Genomic DNA, 22,273 nt, shown 5'->3' with positions numbered 1-22,273 from the left:
AGTGAAGGTACTGCATAGGGAAGGGATACAGCACTCAGATAAAATGGATTGATAAAGGAACAGAAACGGGGGGTTCGGGACTCCTATGACTGGCACGGCAGAGAGCCAACCCCTCCTCCTTTATAACTTCCCCCAATTCTCATTCAAGGGAGGGGATGATGAGGTCCCAGCAACAGGTTGGCTGGGGTCCAGGATGGGTTAAGGAGAGAGCTGATGGAATCCCTCCCCCCAGGGACAATAATGGAATTACTTTCACTGTACACTTTTATCTGCTGTGTATTCCCACACAGTTAAGAATAAAGTTGCGGCCTAATTAAGCCACATCCAGTGCCTCCAGTACTTCTGGCATAGGTGAACAGTCTTCAAAATTGCATGAAATGCCAGTTGTTTTGATTAATTCAGACAAGAGAAATTTCATTAAAGAGAATTCCTGTAATATGATTCTCACACTCTCATTCCCTTGTTCTGTTTGCTTTCTTTTCCTTCATTCCAGAACAATTACAGTCAGACAATACTTGCTCCAGCCCTAGACGAGAGTGTTCCACTAAAACTCAGAATTGATGATCTGACTTTTAAAGGACTTCGAGTGTCAAAATGTATTCCTCTTCTAGAAGTTTTAATGGCTCCAGCACATACGTTTATTAAAAATAAACTCAAGCCAAATTATAATGCAAAGTAATAAATGGTTTATTTTTCTTTCAATCTTACAATAATCTTTAGCAAAATAAGATCAGTTAAGTTTTGTGATTGAAAGTGATTATACCATGTACCATTGATTGTTTATGAAATATGGGTACTAAGTTTTATTTAAACATCTGTATATAGCTCCAGAGTAGAAAAAGTGACTAGTTTCATTTCTCAACAGTTTAACAGAACAAACTGGCATGGATTGTGAACATGACTTATTTGTCAAATTCAAGAATGCTCTTACTCTAGCTGTTTCAAACCACAAAATCCTATTCTTATTGCTCAGACACCCTACTATGTGTACATACCTGTACACCTACAGAAGAACAATGAAAAAGCAAATTCTTTCTCCTTAACTACATATATAATTTTAATTGGTAAAAGAACCTATCCAATAATACTGGATTATAATACTGTACGCATAGGTGGAAAGGGAATACTGTGCAGTCCTAATAATAGCTAAGATTTATAATGCACCATATTTCTCTGTATAATGTAACAGAAGACAACATTTTTTACAAGTTACTTTGTGTTTTGAATCATGCATAATGGGTGAGGGAAGAATAGTCTGCAGGATTTTAATTTAGTGGCTTGGTTTACATAAACACACAATGTGAGCCATGCATAACAAATATTTTGCACATATGTACATAACCTTGAAATTATTTTTTAAAGTCTGTAAAAGTGTTGTAGTGAAGAGACATGAAAGCACTAAACAAGATGTTAAACATACAAAAAGATATTTGGTCATCAATTTTTAAGTTGATCTTTATTATTTTCATTAAGGGGTTTATTTCCAAAACAATGGCAGGGATGCACACTTAAATCCTCATGCACTGTTTTGAAAGTTGGTCCTATAATGTTAATATTATTTGTTGACACATCCCAGCTTTTGAAGGTCACTCCATATGTGTCTGATGTCACCTGATGAAGATACTGAATGTGTGTAACCTTGCGTGTTCATTTAAAAAGGTGAACATTAGTGCTCTTGAAAGCCACCAGATTAAGCAACACTCAAAACCCTTTATTTGGCCACAGAGCAGGATGGACAATAGCAAAGCAACCTTCCCCTGCCACTGCCTCCTACTATATGCACCTCACTCCTGTTCTGCAGGGATTTCTAGGAATGAGAGTACAGTTCAGTCTTTATTGTCCTTTTAAATTTTTGGCCCTTCTGCCCAAGACAGCAGCAAGGATGCCAATTGAGATGTAAGCACCAGGCTACAGGAAACCTGACTGAAGCCACCAACTCATTTCACATATGGTACCCAACAAAACAATTTGAACAAATGGTATCTGTGTATCAGATTTTACATACTTGCAGTTCAAAACAGTAAACAGTCATTCAATGTTACTGTACAACTTTTATACCCCAGCAATAACATTTAATACAAACTGCAGGAACACAAGAAATTAAATTTAACCATCAGCAACATCATTTCTTACAAGGAAGGGGCCTGCAACATTGCAAGTCATCTCTACTCCTCCATAAACTTGTCAGCTATGGGGAACATCCTGAACAGCGATTCAGAAGTTAACAGTTTTCTCTTCATCACCTGAGGGCTTTTGTGCATTCAGTTTGAAAACGTTTGTAACATCACTTAACTGGTCTGTAATTAAGGCTCAAAATAGCAAGATCTCAACAAATGGTAGGCTAGCAAAATGTTCCAACCTAGTATTTTCAACGTTGCTATGCTAAGGAAGAACTTAAACAAGTTTACAAAAATGGACGGATTTCATTTAACGCTTGAAAATTTTTTTAAAAGAAGTAGAGACACAGATCTGGTTAGAGACCAGCTCCTCCAAGACACTGACAGCAAACAATCAGAACATTTAAAAAGTTGGTCTGATTTGTATATTCAAATACTCATTGTAGTAGTAAGTATAACAGAAATACAGAACATGCAATAATATGAAAAACTTGCCTAGTAAATTCAAGTATAAGGCAAGAGGTGCAAGTAAGAAATTTACTGCTTGTACTATTCATGCTAGAAATGTTTTAAAACACAACTGAAATAATTCTGAAGATCATTCCAGTTTTCTCTAATAAGCATAAGGGCTTGTTGCGTATTTGAACTTATATGTTTTGCTAGTTAAACAAACAAACAAACAAGTCTTTCAATATATATCTAACCAGGATTTTCAAGTTACATGATATGCGTTGATCTTATTCTGTTCAGGCTTAACACCGGACAATTTCTGTATAAAGGAAATATTTGTTGAAAAGCAAAATATCTTTAACCAAGTTTCAGCCAAGCCAACAGAAATTAAAAAAAAAAAAAGAAAGAAAAAAAGTGTTGTGAAATACCACCCCACTCCTCCCACAATATTCTAACCTTTTTTACACGAATAGGACTGAAATAGAAGAGTAAATAAATATACCATCTAACGGCTGAATGGAAGGTTATTGAAATCTGATACTTTAAACTGCTACTGCAATTCTCACTGCTTTATTGCCAAGGAAAGGAAAACACCTTTGAGAGAGAGAGAGATATTTAATTACTTTTGTTTGACTTCTTATTTTATGTTGCCCTCACAAAGGTAATGTTTAGATCAAACAGACATTCTGATGATTGAAAAGCTGGGAAAAGCTTGGGAAAGAAGACTATCAAACAAACCTAAACAGAATAAGAACAAAGCAAGAAAAATCCATCAGGTTCTCTAGCTAACCTTCTAACAGCGTACATCACAAAGTGAAACAGTGGTACCCAACAAGCTATTCATAGTCACAATGCCAGAGACAATGCTAGGGGAATAACACTGTCTGTTTCCTGAGCTCTCTTGTGGATACATATGCATACAGCATTCACAGCAGCATGTTTTTGGAAGTGTGTATAGGGTTTATTTCCACAAAAAAAGAATGTTAACCAACTTCTTCACAGGCTCTGTGGCCTTTAGATTGCTCTGATGCACTTCTAAAATTTGTTTTCCTTTCTAAGAATACTGTAATGTAAACATTGCAATGTATAGTTTTTATTCATGAAAAAAGTTGTTCCCTTGGGTGCTTTTCTAAAATCCAAACATCATCCTAGTATAGACCCCAAACAGAGAGAAGAATAGGACTTATTAAAAAACAAACGTTACAACATAAGCAACAGAAAATCTGCTACATGTTTGTGGGACTCCTGTGGTGAACTCCATCTCCTTAACAGCTGCTTGTCATTTTTTGAGAAGTTGTGGCCAGAAGAAAAACAAAAAGATTAAATGGCAGAACATGATGGACATTTCCCTCTGCATTAAGGGGAATCTGATAATATAAAACAGCTGTTCAAAATAAATACAACCATTATGTTTTGCACTGTAATTAAAGTAGTCTGAAAGATAAAATAAAAAACAAACACTCATTTAAAGTATATATATATATGCACACACACACTTTCTTTTTAGCTATCCCTTTTTCATGCTGCCTTTAGAGAAACAGAACAACGTGAAAGCTCTTGCTGTGTTCCATTCCATACCCTCTCAGCTGTAACAGAAATAATGGTTGATTTGTTCATGACAATACTATGAAAGACAGTTTTGTGCATCTGCCTGAAATTGAAAAATGAGGTCTTTTTATGTTGTGGGGCTGTGCTATGCAAATTTATAACTATGTTCAGTATAATATACAAGTTCAGAAATGAGACAAAATGGTAGATTAAAAGAGCAAGGACTTTTCTATGCTACTTCTTCACATACAGGCACTGTGACGAGGCACTTCAGAAGAACAACTGGCAACTCATCTGTTTAACTGATTGAAAGACTAATTTTTAAGTGCTCTATACAGTGGCACGAACACAGGTGTAAACAGAACTGTTTGGCCTCCGATACAAAACAATATTTTTGAAAGAAAGTGCTGAGGTTTGGAAATCTGTCCTGCATATTTCCAAATGCTACTATTTAACATTCAGTTTTAAAGGATTAATAAAATAGAAGTGTATTTGAAGTTACCCCATTCAATAAGCTTTGGTCACGATTCCAAAAAGAGAGCGCAAGTCAAAGAATTCTCTCAACTATCTTCTTCGTCATCACTAATAAGGTCCCTTTTGTCTAGGCTGGTCTCCCGTTCACGCAGGAAGTCCTCACGAATGGCTTCAAGTTCAGTTAGCTCCAAGCGCACTTTCTCCAGGTGGTAGGTCCTCCGGTTCCTGATCTGACGCAGCGGGAAAGGATTCAGATCCCCAAAAGCAATGCTGATCAGTTTCCTGAAAGATTACCTAGCATTAGACGATCACAACAGGATCTATGGCTTTTAATGGCAGTTTTAAGCTTCATTCACTTTAGTGCTTTATAAAAGGTGCAAAATGAATCTCTGGCATAGCTCTCCCCATGTACCTGGTGTGTCTTGGGTGAAATGCTGAAATTTCAAGGTAGCTTTGGAAAAGAAGCAGTTTTTAAATGACAACTTTAGTTACAGAATCTCCCCTTAAATGCTGGCCAGACTGCAGAAGCAGCTGCCAAGTCTACACTATGCTATGGTTTTAAGGACATTGAAACATTGTGGCAGGAGGTGTAACCAAGCTTTGATTAACAAGAGTTTCGTCAACCAGGGTGGTTACTGAATATTTATTTCCTAAATATTCCTTATTTCAGATCTTCTGCTTTAGTTCTGCTGAAATTAATTCAATACTATTGCCTTGAGAAATCTGACATTAGGTTACTGTACGAGTCTAAATGCACTGCACTTTCAAAATAAATGGGCTACAACAACAGTTGCATTCTGCATTTCATGGCTCCAGAAAGTACTGCACCAGTTTCTGTATTAAAAAAAAGTACTATAATTCTATTTAGCCTATTCTTGTAGGAGAATAAGCAATATTGCTGATCTGCAACTGTGATAAAACATCTTTAATGATCATATCTGAAGTTCTCATTTTCCCCATAATAGCTCATTTGAGCACCTGAGAAATTGATCCCAACTGTTACTGAAATTAGCTAGCTTCTCTTAAGATGGTCTGCAGTTTACAGATTGAAAGGCTGGGATTTTCCTACATTCATATTGTAGAAGACTCAGAGGTCTTATAGGTTGAAACAGTAATTTCCTTGCTTCTATGCACACAAACATCAATAACCTCTCACTAAATATATACTCTAAAACAGGTTATCTAAGGTACAATTTTATCATAGTGAGACAATTAGGTATACAACTCTTATTTCCCTGTACATTATTCTGAAGCTGCACCAATGCACACATTAGTCGGGACTTTTCCAATTAGGCAGCTTAAACTTCAGAAATGTGTTAGTGCCCATTAATTATTCCAGCCTCTTGAAAATGTCCAGGAATCACATAACTGAATGTCTATCTTTTCTGTATTATGAATAGGATGTGTGTTTTTTCACAAGACTGGACTCACATCTAGAATAATCATTTTTCTACATTTTTTAAATCACTTAGCTTTACAAGTTCAAAAATATACTTTTTAAAAGTAAATTGCAAAATGGTGAACTTGAGAGGCTAGAAGGGCATGAATCATGTATCTTATTTTACAAAGATTGATTTTTAAATTAATCAATTCAGCTTAAATCCACAAGGTGGCACTGTACTACTATAAAATATTTTCATAGAGTGTCCATTTTAAAGTCAAATACAGAATGGGATTTAAAAAATAGAACGCAGTGCGCATGTATTACAAAGCTTTTGTACACCAATATGTGCCTTAACTTAAACCATCTGAGAATGTCAGTCTGCCATCCCTAAAATAAAAGGAATATAATTTAAAAAAAGTAAATAGTTGGGGCCCCAAGTTTTCCAGACTTAAGCCAATCTGGTTTAGTAAACATGCCTTGGTAATACAAAAAGGTTTCTGTGGGAGCTGCAGTAATCCGATTTTAAAAATCAAAATTGAATTCCATCACTAGGTGTTATACACATTTGTAAAAAAAAGAAGGTCCAGCTTGACAAGTCTTGTAAGCCTCAAGATTGACATTATCTCAAAGAAAAGAGCACCACTGTTTAAATTAGGGAGGGACAACAATTCAGTCTGCAAACATCAGTTTCTGGCAGTGTTGTTGCGGAAAGTCATTTTAATTCAAAGGAGATTATAGGTTAAAAATTCCTGGAATACTCAAAAGGCTCAGGTTTAGTAAGCACTAATTCCATTTATCTTTCTGTTGCTTTGTATGTTTAAAAACATTTCCACCCACAAAAACACACTTTTCCCCACTCGTAGTTTGGGAGTCATGAGCATCATTTTCCTTTGGCCAAGAAGAACTAAACACAGCTCTCCGCAATCATTTCTTAAATCATCATTATCAAAGGGGTGGGGGGAGGGAGTCAATGCTCAGGTACACAGAACAGTCTGGGTTCCAACCCCTCAGAGCCACTTTACTCTGGGGAGCCAAAGGCAAACTTCCCTCTCCTATGTGGAAGTGCAGAAGATTTTCCCTGGGTCAGCCCTTCACATTCATCTTTAAGCACTGGGTGAAACTATACAGACAAGTTAGTCTTTTCTTCCATTCAGAACTCCCAAACCATACAGGGAGCTCTGAACAGGAATCCGATTTTAAAGCCTAATTCGCATGCAATTTAGTATAGTAAATACCACCCAACTTGCACCCTGAGTTTAGCGGTTATCAGAGAACAGCCAAGAATGTTAAAAAAGTTTCAAGTGTATCTAGTGTTGTGCCGAATTCTAATCCAAACAAACTGCTATTTTATGAAAAATAATTTTTTTGCTATTATTTAACTTACCACCCTCCCTGTATCAAATATTTAAGAACATTAGGTGCTAATTTATGCTGAACACAGTGCACATAAACTGCACTCCCTATGCAAAGAAGGAGGAAAGACAGAATAGCACTTATAGCACTGTCTAGTTCCTGTCATCTCAAACACAGGCATACCAGAATATAAAATATTCTGACAACCCAATGCTTGCCTATGTACATGTATTAGTAGTACACAAGGTATCCTTGATTCAATAGGACATATCCACATCTCTTACTTTATGCTTACATTATAAATTGTTAAGGGCAGGGACTATCATTTTGTGTGGTTCTACTGCACCTAGCATAATGGGGCTCTGGGTGCGACTGCAATACAAATATGAATAAGAGTAAATGGCAACACTACAAAGTAACTCTAGTAATATGGGGTTAAACTGCCAAATTGCTTAGAAGATGATGCTTTTTATCATTTTATCAGCAGCTACTTTTTTGCTTTTGAATTCTGAATGGGGGGAGTCTTTCATATACACATTTTAAGGAAGAGAATAGACAAAAATTAAACCAGTGACTAGAAATCTAAATAGGTATTCTTCTGAACAGACGCCACCCATCTAGGTGAAGTGTCTCATTTGTGCCCCAACATAAAATATTGTAGATATTGAATATGTTTTTAAAGTACTTACCTAGCATCAAGAATGGTGCGAGTGAAGTATCGGAGATACTTGAATATGGACATTGAATCTTGCAGTTTTAAGATCTCCTCTTCTTTGTATTTAAAAAGAGCCAGGGCAAAACGGAAAATGACCTGGATATTCAAAAAAGGTTTATATATACACATTACATTCTGAATCCAATGATTCACACCTTCACTTTTATTATAAAACTGATTTTTAGAAATGTTGTGATCTTTCTGCATTAGTGTGTGCTCTTTAGCCTAATGGCAGCCTTCTGTAGAGGAAACAGCTCTGTTTGTGATGCTCAAACATTTTTTTCCCCAGGTACAATAATAATTTGGGCACCATCTAAACTAATGTCCAAAGGCTTCTGAGCTCCTTACAAAAACTAATCTGTAAAGCAAAGACAATATGGCCTAATAAACCACCAAAGCTGTTTCAGAGTTGAAATTAAAAAAAAATATATTTTGCATTACATTAAAAAAAAGTAATTGGCTTTTCAAAGCCAATTCAACTTTTGCCAACAGCTGCTCAGTCAGTCACTGGTAGGAGTTACAACAGTCTTGACACTCTCTCCATGATAGAATGGGTTCAGCAGGCCTAGCACTTTGCAACTCTGTACAGGTATATCTTATCACAGTACTGTGGTCTTTTAAAAGTTATTTTAAATAAACACACTAAAAAAAAAAAAAAGAAAAGAAAAAAAAGCCACACTGTAAACTGGAATGTTCATTTACGAGAAAGCTATGGCAGTGAACTTACTACTCTTGCCTATTTTCCCCCATCTCTTTCTCTTCCCCCTTCCCCTATTTGCTTAAGTGCTGTGTTCCTGTTGTATCTAAGTGTCTGAGGAAAAAAAAACCTTTTAAACAAAACTGTCCATCTTATTCAGCTACCATTTCATATGTGGGTTTCTGCTGAGGTGGGTACATTTATAGGCAACTGTTTGTCGTCTCTTTTTAATGCTAAAATTCTCAATTAATGGGTTAGGTGCCCCGAGCACTAGATGGGTGTCTACAGAAAATAAAAAAAAAAATTTTGCTGTAGGGTGACAGGAAAACAACCGAATCTTGCACTTTCCTACACCTCTATTTTAGAATATTTGTAACCCAGGAAATACTGGTTAGATATCTGCTTATTTCTCAAAAAGGACTTTGATGCATCCAAGTCCCAAAATTTAGACTTAAAATGGAAGAATTTGTTGGCTGGAGAAGCTGTTCTGTAAATTTCCTCCTCACTCCATTTTTTGACCAGCTCTTAAAACTAACATACTCTTGCGAAATACAACCATCCCCCATCTTGGATTTCTCAACACCACAGTGTCTTGTTACAACGTCTGATATGAACTGAAGAACATCTAGCTCATACAACTTACCTTTGATCCCTCATATAGGAAAGAGTCCCATATTTTAAAGAGGATGTCACTGACCACGCTGTCCACAAATACTACCAGAAACCAGTTGAAAGTTATGAGTGTGTAGTCAACTTTGTATTGTTCAAAGTGAGCATGCAACCGTGGCAGTTTCTCACTCATCAGATCCTTGAACACTCGCTGGTCAACCTAAAGAGGACAGACATGTTATTACTGCTGCTAAGCACTTACACAGCTCTATACGTGTTTCAAAGCACACCACTTTTTATTAGACATTTATACTGTAGTAGTACTTAGAAGTCTCAGTCAGGTGTGGGCCCCCATTGTACAAGGCACTTACATATACTAACCAATCTAATCTCACAATAGCCCCATTGTTGGAGGCAAGTATTATTACCCAATTTCTAAGAAGTAGCTTTCAAAATCAGGATTAGATTGAAACCATATTTCAGCGGCAGTTTTCAAGACTGTTTTATTTTGGCATAATGCATACCTGAGAGCCTAGCAGAGTTTTAGTATAATAATCACGAGGCATGAAAACTTCCACTATTGTAACCAGACACCAAAAAGCATCTTCCTGTTCCAAGTAGAGAAGTGCAATTGCTACCAATCTAAAAATAAAAAGAGAGTTTTGAAAAGAAGCCGACTAAAACACCAATCAAATCTATTAAAACAAAGTTTTAAAATAAAACAACCTTACTTTTTGTTCAGCAAGGAATAATGGACTGATAATGGGCTATACTAACCAATTTACTAAATACATTTAAAATTATTAGGCTAGCTCAAACAGGAGGCATGTCTTGGGTGTCAGTACTTCTATTCAGCTAAATAAGTGGACCAATTAAGGCAAAAGGAAGCCAGCTGATTTGCTGGAAGCCATTCAGTCAGTGGCTTGGCCAAATTAAAGTAATGGGAACCTGTTGGTTCCAAGGCCATTGCTGTGGTTCCTAATCCTCACTGCCTCCTTTAATGGCAGAGTTGAAAATAAAGATCCTCCTATACTTTATACACAAAGGAAGTCCTGTGCATTATTTAAATAGCCTTCTGTGACAGAATTAAAGGAGTTACAAGTTCTTAAAGCTACTGTTTTATGTATAACAACACTACCAACTTGAAATTTATCATAATTTTAAAAATGAGCAAAAAGTAATTCTAAGGACTATGCATGCCCGAGACCCCATACTGATATTTATGATCTTACTTTACTTACTTAATATTTATGATCTTACTTTACTTACTTACTTTACTTTAAAAATATTTATGATCTTACTTTACTTAAAAAAATTCTCCCCCCTTTTGCTGTGTTTCACATAATCATTAAAAACTAACGGACTACATACGGGAAACAGTGACAATGATTACACATAATTTATTTTGTGAGTTTGCTGCCAAACTAACAGAAAAAAGGTAAATCAATATTTCTCACCAATCTCTTCCAAGTTATAGTAATTTTAGGTCTTAGTTGAGATATTAGGCTAAAAAATTTCAAACTGAAGCATGATTTTAAGTTGATATGTTCCTTTAATTTCCAACTTATTTAGTGAGCTTTCCAAAAGTATCTAGCCTCTAAAGTGAAATTACTGTGCAGCTTTTCAAGGTATTTTGTGATATACTAAGGCTGCTTTGGCACAGGAGAACCTTTGCACCTGCAGTGAGCCCCACTGAAGTCAATGGAGCACCATGCGCTTGCAGGGATCAGCCCACATAAAGCATCTTGTGGGTTTGGTGCCTTAGAAGTTTATTTGCCAAAAGCTATTGGGAAAAAAAATACATTGATTATATTTTGTTGTATAAAGTAATAATCGTCTCTCTTTTCTGGTAACAGAGAGAACTGAATTTCATTTTTGCTTTTTGTGAAGAAGCTGGGATGGCCACTGAATCAGAAAAAAACCCAAATTAAAGAGTGAACTGTTTGAGGAAAAATTCCCCTAAGGCTCTACTATAAAGCATTCGTAGTGAAGGAGCTTTCAAGAATGTAACGGCAAGTGAGGCATATTCAGGGCTTCCGAAAAAGTAACTGGTTGGGCTGTGTAGTTTGAAAAATAAAATAAAAATACTAATGTGTCAGTCTCACTTTTCCATTTCATGAAAACCATAACATGATCAAAGGACATTTAGCTGCATTTCTGGTCTTCCTGTTTGCACAGTCAAGGGGAGCGATGAAAACCAAAGTTACATTAAGTGCATATAATATCAGACTTGACTTTTCTTTTTCAAGTCACATTGCCTTAACCTAACATCACTTGCTTGCTGAAACTTCTGAATGTGGAAACAGTAACTACTTAGGACATCACAGAACTTTGACAACTTCTCAGATTTTGCAAGGGGAAGGAAACTACAGTAAGGGCATAGATACTAACTTTTCCTTAAGTTTCGTGAATCTGCTGAAGTCTGACAATTAATGTTCAAAAACAGCAAAAACATTTTATAATTATTTTAATAAGTTAGGTCACACTCAGTCTGAAATGCTTATTCAGCTGTGAGGTTTCTTGCATTGTCTCCTTAATCACCCTGTGTTGGCCAAGAGCATGATGGCTCTGATCCAGAATGGCCATTCCTTTTGTGATCTCCAATGGTAGTTCATTTTTTGGCATAGTACAATTACCTTCAGGACCCAAGTTTTTCTAAGCATAGGTGACTGATAAGCAATCAAAAGGGAACACTTCTGTTTCTTGTACCCTCTACCCCTGTGTGTAATCCTATAGACCTTGTTTAGGCTCCCAATTCTTGGACAAGTCCAGTGGCAAAGTTGTTTAACTAGTTATTTCTTTCATCTATCTACCACAGTAAGCAAAACTGATTAACACACTTCATTCCGCAACTTCACTTTTTGCTAGCTTCTTATGTCAGCAGCTCTCTCTGTACAATTTAAGCATTTCAAACCAAGGGATTCCTGGGGTCTCCAGATAGCAACCCGTCTGCCTTGATTTGGGCACTTTGTTTTTTAAATCCAAAAAAAGCAAACTATACATAATTCTCTCTAATGTATGAGGATTTCATTTCATTACAAAATATCTTGAAAATTTCTGTGTCACACAGAGTTATTAGATTCACCTACATGTGAATCAGATTGGATTGCATTTCCGCACTCTCTTCTTTTGCCCTCTCTCTTTCTTCTCTTTACCAACTGCCAGTACAGCAATATTCCAATCAAGTGTCTCAAAACAATCATCAAGGAGAAGTGACAACTTTAAAAATGGTGGTGGTGGAGACAAAAGAAAACCAGGAAGGAAGTTACAGAAGAGAATATTACTTCCCGCCTCCCCCCCATGCAGCCCGAGCCAATCTCCCTTACCACCAGGTTCCTGCAATCCTTTATTTTATTTTATTTTTGGGTCATATTCTCTTCGTAAAAAAAGTAGAAGTACCAATTGCATAGTGAATACTAAACAGAATGTTCTTGCTCTAGCTGAGGCTTATGTGAAAATAACTGGGGAAATTTTGGAAATATTTTGCACACATTAAGAGAAGATTAATTTACCACAAATTCCTCTCAGAGAAGAATCCTTTTGGGCTTGTCTACACTATTTTTGTTATTTTTCTTTTATGCACACATATGGCCTCACCAGATTCATTTGGCATAGATTTCAAATCAGGATAAAGCTGCACCAGTGCAAGTCACTTTACACCAATGCAGTAAACCTACTAAACTCCACAGGTGTTCACCAGTGTAATTACATCAGTGAAAAACTGTATCAATGGGGGAAAAAAAGTTCAGACAACCCCCTCTTTTATAGAGGCCTTTTATGGATCCTGAATACTTTTCTGAACTTAAGTTAGAAATGCTACAAACTCTTGAAATGTTTTTTAGAATAGAAACACCAGAGTCAGGATTTCCTGACCAGATTTATTAGCGTAAGATGCACTAGGGCAAATGATAGGATCTGTGGCCCTTGACTCCTGGGAGAATTCTGTGCCAAAAAATTAAAAATTCTGCGACCAATATTTTAAAATTCTGCATATTTTTGGTCAAAATAATGCAATATAATCCAGATAGTTTCAATTATTTTGGTCATTTATTTAAACTACAATACAATGGATGGAGAATGGGAGTGTGAAGCATTGGAGGAAATCATCAGACCCCCTCTGTCTAACAGTAATGTAGCTAGCATTGACCCTTTACTTCTAATTATTAGTCAACAAATATATGCAGCCACATGCTCAGTGTTACATCATGGGCAACTGAAGAGCAAGTAAGGGCCAGGGACTCAAACTCACAGTCTATACTGATTATGGACCATCTCGAAAAAGGTCAGTAGCAAACAGTTCATGGAGCACATTTTGATAGGAAATTTTTTCAGTCCAAAAATGTATACCAATTCTAATCACTAAAAGACCATAAGCATTTATAAGACTATACTGTCCTTTACAATAAGGCTCCTTTACACCACTCTGGCAATGTAATAGAGCCTTAAAATTTACACACCTGTTTTATACTCCTGGGGGAATTCACTAAGAACAATTAACTAAGCAGACAGGCTGCTACATTCTCCTCTGCCAGAGGGAACAGAGCCTGCCCTACACCTACCTCTTCAGAAATACCCCAAAGCCCTGCCCCTCCACACTGAGCGTGCAGCAATACTGTGCGAGAGGGACAGAATGTCTCTGTCTCACACACAACTACCGAGCCCCTGCCAGGTAGTGATTTACATCTCTACTGGCTGCTTTGGGTGTCCAAACCTACCTGTCTGCATTGCCAGAGAGTGGGTGCATTACCACTCTTGCGGCTTCCCTTTGCTTCTCTCTCAGAAGTCATTTTTCTGTGGGTAAGCAAATAAATCTATGGGAGCAATGAATTCTGCGCACACGCAGTGATGCAAAATTCACCCAGGAGCAGCCCTTCTAGTGCCAAACGTTTTTAACCAATCAGCCAGAACTTTCATTTTTTTATGTTTTAAACTAAAGACAGACATTAAAGCAACACAAAACTTCAGCTCAGTTAAACACCACATTAATTGTATCAGTTCCCTACAATCCTACCTCCTCTGCAAAAATCTATTTTTACAGGTTTCTGTCAGTCTATGTTTATGGCCCAAGCATGAATTTCTCTCCTCATTAAAAAAAGCCAACAAATCAAAGCACTTGATCAAGTCGTCAACTCTTCTGAACAGAAAAAACTGTGATCATCTAGTGCATGTCTTTGAAAAATGAACTAGTACTCCAAAATGTGGCCCTTAGATTAACTTGTTCTTCATATTATAGGAGGGAGAATTAAGCCCCTTATTTTTCAGGAAATTATTTATCAATTTTATGATCACTGTCTTAAAACGACACTTTTAAACATCATTTTGAATGACTTTTTTTCTTGCAAATTCTTCCTGTTCAATAATTCAACTATTTGATACATTTATTCCCAAACTGTTACCAAGGTTTGAAACAGCTTCCAAATTATCAAATCAGCAAGATGAGGAATATCTCTAATGAAGGCAACAATAAAAAAAAAAAATCATCTTCCCAAGGCACAGTGCTATCCTTACTGTACACATCTACCAAGTGTTTCACTCTTATTAATCAGATTTGAAATATAATACCTGTTGAGACCTTGGCAATATCCTATATCAGGATTTCTCCACGAAAATGCCAGAAGGACATTTCTTAGCTTCTGGATCCCTTCAGAAGTGGGGGAAGAGTAATGCTTGTTGTTTGGCAAAGTTCGCAAGAGATCCAGCTCTATTTGTTTGGATGCAGGATTCTGTTTTTCAAGGGCATTCTGAAGCAGGGTTTGGAAATATCCAGGATCAGTACTGTCCTTGCACTTTTTAATGTGGAGGTTGATGCACCACCTCCACATCTTGGAACGATGTTCATGCGGGATTCCAGAGCGGATAAGATTCTTCAATTCTGGACAGCATATCATCTCCCTGTTCATTGTGCTTGCAAAATAGTTTTCCCATTTTACCCCTGTAGAAATCTCCTGGTTTTCAGTGAGAGAAATGGATTTCAGATCTAAGGCTCGCACCTTTGCTACTAATTTCTCTTCCTCATCATCTTCTGGGACTGTCTGAAACCCATAAATATCATGTTCACTGTAAGAAAAAAAAGAATATGATTTCTACAAAAAGTTTGCAGTCTGGTATGTTCTAAGGAAATTCCAAGTAGTCATTCTTAAGTTACTTTGGTAATAGTTTATACAGCAATATCCTTAAACCATGCCAGAGCTTTCATACTATTTTAATAAAAGTGTCAAAGTTCCCTATTTAGTTTATTACAAAATATATTTTACTTTTTGAACAATTCTGTATTCAGAGACTGTATCCACATTTGGAATTAATGTTATGTAAGTCACTGCAAGGAGTTTAAGCCATAGAATTATGTACACAAAATTATGGGACAACCACGTTACATTAATATCTGGAATAGTTAAATGTATTGGGTAATTTTGCTGATATTTAATTTGATACCAAATTATTTAATATAATTGAAACAAAGTATTGTGCTTACAAGGCCTGTTATGGGATTTCACAGATATAGTTATGCTATTATTCATGGAGGGAAAGTAAACTAGAAATTAAAAAAAAAAACCTATCAATTTTCATATGCAAATACCTTTGGCCCAGCAATACACATCAGCCAAGATGCCTAGGGTATAAGTGTACTGTTCAGAGGGGAAATGGAGGATGAGAAAACACTGTATATTCATTCACCTGAAGTACTTTTAGGATACTTAAGACTTTACAATACATACGAAGTTTCATATCTAAAATCCACTCTCCACCCACGCCTCCCTTCAAATACAGACTGGATTCCCTCAAAATAAATAAATTAGCCTCAGGTTTACCTGACAAGGAAAGGTTTAAAGAAAGCTTGTTCTGGTTGCTCACTACTGTCCACCTTTAATGCATCTTCGAGCAATCGAGTAATGACATCATGAGTAGGTCTCTGTTCCTCAGAGCAAACAGGAGTCTTCATTTCTTGAAGCAAGATCAAGTATTTACTTTCTATCTGACAAAGTTTGGCTTCCAGGCTAGCACACTGTACAAAATAACATGCCAAATTACTGTACTAATTAGAAATACAAATACATGTCACACTAAGTATTTCTAAACATCTGATTCAAAATTCACACAGCCTAAAGATCAAAGGCATACTAATCTATAACCTGAAAATAGTGAGTTTTCCTTTCCTATTTTTACATGTCCAGATTGCACAAAGCAACTCAAACATTTGAACAAACATTCCGAAATGGATTTTATTTTATTATACTGTTTATGATAGCAAATACTATAATTAAATGCTGCATGCTCAGACTGGAAAAGACAGTTACCTTTTCCATAACTGGTGTTCTTTGAGATGTGTTGCTCATGTCCATTCCACAATAGGAGTGTGTGCTTGACATTTATGTGCAGGGCTAGTTCCTACACGGACCACAGACTAAGTCTGGAGATTTCCCATGTGGGCCTCCCACCCTAAGTCCGACGCATAGGACACCAACTCCACAGTTGGGGACTGGCCCCTGAACGGGACCCCTTGGAGCATGTTCACCGGGGTGGACCACCAGCAGAGGTAAGTTAGTACAGGTCCCGGCACAGTGAGGAATTTGTCCATCCTGTCTCTGGACTGGGAGAAAGCAGAGGCCAACCAGAGCTGAAGGGGCCACATCCTGAGTCTGGCGTGATGAACCACATACGTGCATGCCAACATACGACCCAGGAGTTGGAGGCACACTCTGGCACCCGTCACGGGAAACCTCGTGACCACCCTGATGAGCTCCCTCATGGTTTTGAATCTGTCTGTAGAGAGGGAGGCTCTTGCCAATGTCGTGTCCAGAATCACTTCAATGAACTCTATGCATTGCATTGGTACCAATATGGATTTGGTGCTGTTTACCAGCAGCCCTTGTGGAGCACGTAGACAGGAGTGTTATGTGATCCTGTACCTGTGATCTGGAGCTGGCTTTGACCAGCCAGTCGTCAAGGTAGGGAAAAATCTGGACCCCCCCGACGCCTGAGGTAGGCTGCTACCACAGACATACACTTTGTGAAGACCCTGGGAGCCACTGATAGGCCAAACGGGAGGACAGTGAACTGGTACTGTTCCTGCCCTACCGTGAAACGGAGGAAAGGCCTGTGGCCCTCGAATATGTGAATGTGGAGGTATGCGTCCTGTAGATCAAGGGTGGTGTACCAGTCTCCAGGAAGGGAATGATGGAGGCCAGAGAGACCATGCGAAACTTGAGCTTTACCATGTACTGCTTCAGGCCTCGCAGGTCCAGGATGAGCCTGAGGCCCCCTTTCGCCTTCAGGATAAGGAAATAGCAGGATTGTATTTGAACTCCGCCAGCACTACCTTCAACGCTCCTAAGTGAAGGAGCCGCCGCACCTCTTGCTCGAGTAAGCCCTCATGAGAGGGGACCCTGAAGAGTGACGGGGAGAGAAGGTGGGGTAGCAAGAAATTGGAGGGTATAGCCCTGGGAGATGGTGTTAAGGACCCATTGGTCCGAGGTCAGCCGCGACCACTCTGGGAGGAAAGTACATAGGTGGTTGGAGAAGAGAAGGTTGGGTGGATTCCTGGTACAAACTGTTAAGTTGTCCCTGGGCCTCCCATCAAAACTGCCACTTACCTGCCTGCTTGCCCTTGGAGGGCCCAGGCTGAGGCACAGGCTGAGATTGTTGTTGTGGGTGCTTTTTATAGTCCCTTGATTTTTTTTTTATAAGGGGGCTCATATCTGGAGTGCGTGGCCTGACTAGGAGCCTGCTGCAGTTTGAATTTGGTCCTGGCCAAGGCCAGGACATAGAGCCCAAGAGTCTTTAGTGTCGTGCGAGAGTCCTTAAGACCGTGTAACTTCACGTCTGTTTGTTCCGCAAACAGGACCTTGCTGTCAAAAGGGAGGTCCTGCAGGGCGTCCTGTGCCTTGCTGGACAACCTTGATAACAGGAGCCACGACGCTCTCCTCATGGACACGTCGTAGGCCATAGAACTTGCAGCCGTATCCACAGCATCCGAGGCTGCCTGAAGGGCCGCCCTGGCGGCAGCTGTGCTCTCCTCGACCAGAGCCTTAAACTCCTTTTTAGCATGCTCCTGGAGGGAGTCCGCAAACTTGGGCATTGAGTCCCACAAGTTGAAGTCATATCTGCCCAGCAGGGCTTGGTGGTTTGCCACCCTCAGCTGGAAACTTGAGGACGAATAAATCTTCCTACCGAATAAATCTAGTCTCCTTGAGTCCTCATTCTTAGGAATAGGAGCTGGTTGGCCCTGGCGCTCTTTGTGGTTGACGGCCTCGACCACTAGAGAGTTGAGGGTAGAATGGGGTACTCGTGCCCCTTCGCAGGCATGAAATACTTTCATTCTGCCCTTTTAGAGATGGGGGCAAGGAAGCTGGGGTTTCCCACAGGGCATTTGAGATCTTTGCCACCCCTTCATAGAGTGGGAGAACCACCCTGGCTGGTGCTGTAACTGAGAGGACATCAAAGAGGGAATCTGAGGGCTCCTCCACCTCCTCAGCTTGTAGGCTGAGGCTTGATGCCACCCTTTTCAAAAATTCCTGATTGGCTTTACTGTCCCCTCCTGCAGGACAGGAGGAGGAGGGGCCGTGATTGCCTCATCGGGGGAGGCCGAAGAGGGGGTGCGGTTCTCTGCGTCCCCACCAGTGCCGCAGGACCCTCCACTTGGTCCCCTTTGGACTACAGAACTGGGGAGAAGCACTCCACTGACACCTTTCTGGGGGCTGCGAGAGGGCGGCTGACGGTCTTTCTGAGGCTCTGGCCACCAAGCGAGTCACCGCTGGGGGCTGTGTCAGGGCCCACAGGGCCCACTGGTACCACTGTACCTGCTGCGGCACCAACGGAGCAGACTGTCCCGCCTGGCTCACCGACTGTCAACTTTGAAGGGAGGCCAGGCTGGCATACGATCTATTGCTATCCCGGGATGGGGATAAGCGACGGTGTCAGGAGCAGTGCTGATCTCAGGACCGTGATCCTGGCGTGGAGGAGTGGGTGTACTGTCAGTAGCGGCTGCTCTGCAAATGGCTACGATCGGCGGATCCGCAGTGGCTGGGTGCTGGCAATCTACGTCTGGGGCTGCAGGAGCGGTGCCACGGCGGGGACCTCGAGTGGGATGAAGAACATGAGCAGCACCAACATCCGGACCGCGAGAGACTACAATAGCTTCTTGGAGTCAGCAATCTCCAGTGCCGTCTGTCCCGGTCCCGGCAGGGCACACTCTGGTGCCGTCTATCCCGGTCTGATCGCAAGATCTGCGTTCTCTCGAGGCGAAGCGGTGCCTGGAACCCCTGCTGCTCAGCACCCAGCCAGACAACCTGGTGGGGGTCTATGGGGACCGGTGCGGGCTGCACACGGGACGGTCACTGCGTGGAGAACAGTGTCGGGAACTTTCCCTCGACTGCGAGCGGCACCGTCCGGAAGGCGCCTATGGAGGTCTGAGCACCCGTTTGCCACTGGACTGGGGAGCCACTGGTGTTGGTGCAACAGGTACTGGTAGAGACATAACGTCTCAAGCCGCCTGCAGGGCCTCCAGAGTGGGCCGGGCTACTTGGAGTGGGCTACTCCACTCGATTTGAGTAGGAGGCCGCGAGGTTGATGGGGATCAAGAACTGCCCAACGCGGATCTAGTCTCTCCCCCAGCCTTGCCCCGGTGCCTTGGTGGAAAAGACCTCTTCGCCTTTTTAGAGTGTCCCGTGGATGGGGAGCGGTGTCGACTAGTGGAAGGCACCGATGGGTCACCGCGCACCGATGCCAATTTGATGGAGTCGACCCTGTCCCAGACACCGCTGTACCACTCCAAATAGGCACCGAGCACTGCGGCAGTATAGTTCCACGTCTGGACATGTCCTGCTCAAACAACATATCCACATACATAAACATACCTAATTAGCCCCAACCAAACCATAACTTGACCACTTTCATTCAAATACCCTACTCACCTGTACACAAATGTGCTCTAAATCTACATACACTGAAAAAGGCTACAAAAAAATTTATTCGCCCTTCACACTCACTAAAGCTTACCGTACTCAATGTGACATATTTAGTGTACTATTGTACATGACAATACAGTCTCATCCTTAACTGCATTTCCTGACTTGTGTGTACTGAAAAGCAAAATGTTGTAATATTAATGTTGAAGAGACAGCTTTTTGCATGAAATATTCCTGTGCTCATAAATTAAGACTGCACTTTTTAATTCACTGGTAATGTCAAGTCATACAAATATCTGAAAAATCATTCATGCAGCAAGATTAAATAGATTGTAACATGCACAGTGGCACTCATCAGAGTCACCATACAAAACATATCTAAACAGTTCCATTTCTACTGTTTAGTGAAGTTTCTTGGGCAGATTTACAAACGAAATTGCAACACGATAGAATATAAACAGCATGTGTGGGGGGATAAGTCATGCCCACATTACCATGTGTCACTCTTCAAGACAACTGAGAAATAAAACTTTTAAAAAGACGATGGATTTAAGGAGCTGTGCAGTTCTGAGTGCTGAAAGGATCATTTTCAGTGTTTAAACATTTCTCCAATATCTATTTTAGACATTTTCAAATGGAAGTATAGAAAAGCTGGGTTAATCTGACCTTTGCCATCAAGTCTCTCTCCCTTGTTTCTGCATTTCTTCGTAGAGCAGAAAGTTCCAAAATCTCCTTATTTAAAAATTTATTCTGGGTTTTGTACCCCTGAAGATTGTCCTGTTAATAAAAATTGAAGTTTACCATCTATAGATATTGACATTTAAACTTCTATTTGAGAATATACAGTAGAATACAGGACAAGCAGTCACTATTAGATCTTGACCCGACCTGAAGAAGAGCTCTGTGTAGTTTGAAAACTTGTATCTTTCGCCAACAGAAGCTGGTCCAATAAAAGATATTACCTCATCCATCTTGTTTAGCTATTAGATCTCGTCAATTAAATATCACTATCACTATCAAACCAAATAATATTCTTTTCTAGCCTTGCACAAAAAAAGCCAAACTTACATTGCTAGTACAAATCTGCAGGAATAGGTTCAATCAATTGGTACTATATATATATATGATTATTATTATTATATTATTATATATATATATATGATTATTTCAAAGGCTATGTCCATGATGCAGAAATACACGTATCTAGCAAAAAGCTCTCTCGCGTCAACCTATCTCAACCCTGAACTCCAGAGCTTGAAGTTCGGGGATGAATGAGAGAAAGATGATACTTTTCAAACAATCGTCTCTTGCTACTCCCACATCCTCAGCATTCCTCATCTGCTACATCCACTTCTGTCAGTAGATAAAATACTATTTGCTTATTCATTTCTGTAGTTTAATCCCTTATTATCCAGAATTCCTTATGTTCTGATGTAGGAAGTTGTGGATTAAAATGTCAAAAACGCATTTTCCCTTTGAAAGTTTTGTTTAAATAGGAACACAATCATATTCCAAATTGTTTTGGAGTACAGTAATTATCCAACGGCAAGCAAGCTTAAATGGTAGTTTAGGGAGCTACCAAAAAAAATTTTTTGTTTGAACCCAAACTCCAATATCCTATAAAACTGTGAAAGGAGTTAGGGGAGAAAGTAGGTCACTAGCAATAGGGCCAGCACTATTAATTTTGACTTTATTGGTCTATTCCTCCTTTTACATCTAAATCACCTTTCCGTCATTTTACAATGGTCTTTTATCCCCCCCCCCCCTTATTCCTTTTGCTCTCATTTATTTTTTACCGGTTGTTCTTTGTTTCTGACTCTTCCCTTACATCTTTGTTTTCTTCCTGCCCCCTACTTTTTTCCACTTTATTCCTGATTACTTCTCATGGTATTCTTCCTCCATAGCAATTACTGTATTCACAGGCGCCGACTTTCCAAAGTGCCGGGGCGGGGGAAGGGGTACTCAACCCTGGCTCTGCCCCAGGCCATGCCCCCACTCCACCCCTTCCCCCAAGGCCCCGCT

At 39.6% G+C, this 22,273-nt stretch overlaps 1 protein-coding gene across 2 annotated transcripts in view; it reads right to left on the bottom strand.

Moving 5' to 3' along the window:
- Nucleotides 1–1,437: 1,437 nt before the first annotated feature.
- TBC1D2B (TBC1 domain family member 2B) overlaps nucleotides 1,438–22,273 on the bottom strand; it is a 63,112-nt gene continuing 42,276 nt past the window's right edge. Inside the window, exons 7-13 of one of the 2 annotated variants that reach the window (XM_073303558.2) lie at nucleotides 20,918–21,028; nucleotides 16,157–16,350; nucleotides 14,910–15,404; nucleotides 9,872–9,989; nucleotides 9,382–9,567; nucleotides 8,016–8,137; nucleotides 1,438–4,871 (exon numbers count right to left, since the gene is read on the bottom strand). In XM_073303558.2, coding sequence (XP_073159659.2) covers nucleotides 4,676–4,871; nucleotides 8,016–8,137; nucleotides 9,382–9,567; nucleotides 9,872–9,989; nucleotides 14,910–15,404; nucleotides 16,157–16,350; nucleotides 20,918–21,028 — 1,422 coding nt within the window. In that variant the 3' untranslated portion in view covers nucleotides 1,438–4,675. Of the gene's footprint in view, nucleotides 4,872–8,015; nucleotides 8,138–9,381; nucleotides 9,568–9,871; nucleotides 9,990–12,399; nucleotides 12,567–14,909; nucleotides 15,405–16,156; nucleotides 16,351–20,917; nucleotides 21,029–22,273 lie in introns of those variants that run through there. The other variant, XM_073303559.2, reaches the window with a different exon arrangement.

The sequence above is a fragment of the Lepidochelys kempii genome, chromosome 10, assembly GCF_965140285.1.
Source record: "Lepidochelys kempii isolate rLepKem1 chromosome 10, rLepKem1.hap1, whole genome shotgun sequence".
NCBI classification, from domain to species: Eukaryota; Metazoa; Chordata; order Testudines; family Cheloniidae; genus Lepidochelys; species Lepidochelys kempii.
This window is presented reverse-complemented; position numbering and strand designations above follow the sequence as displayed.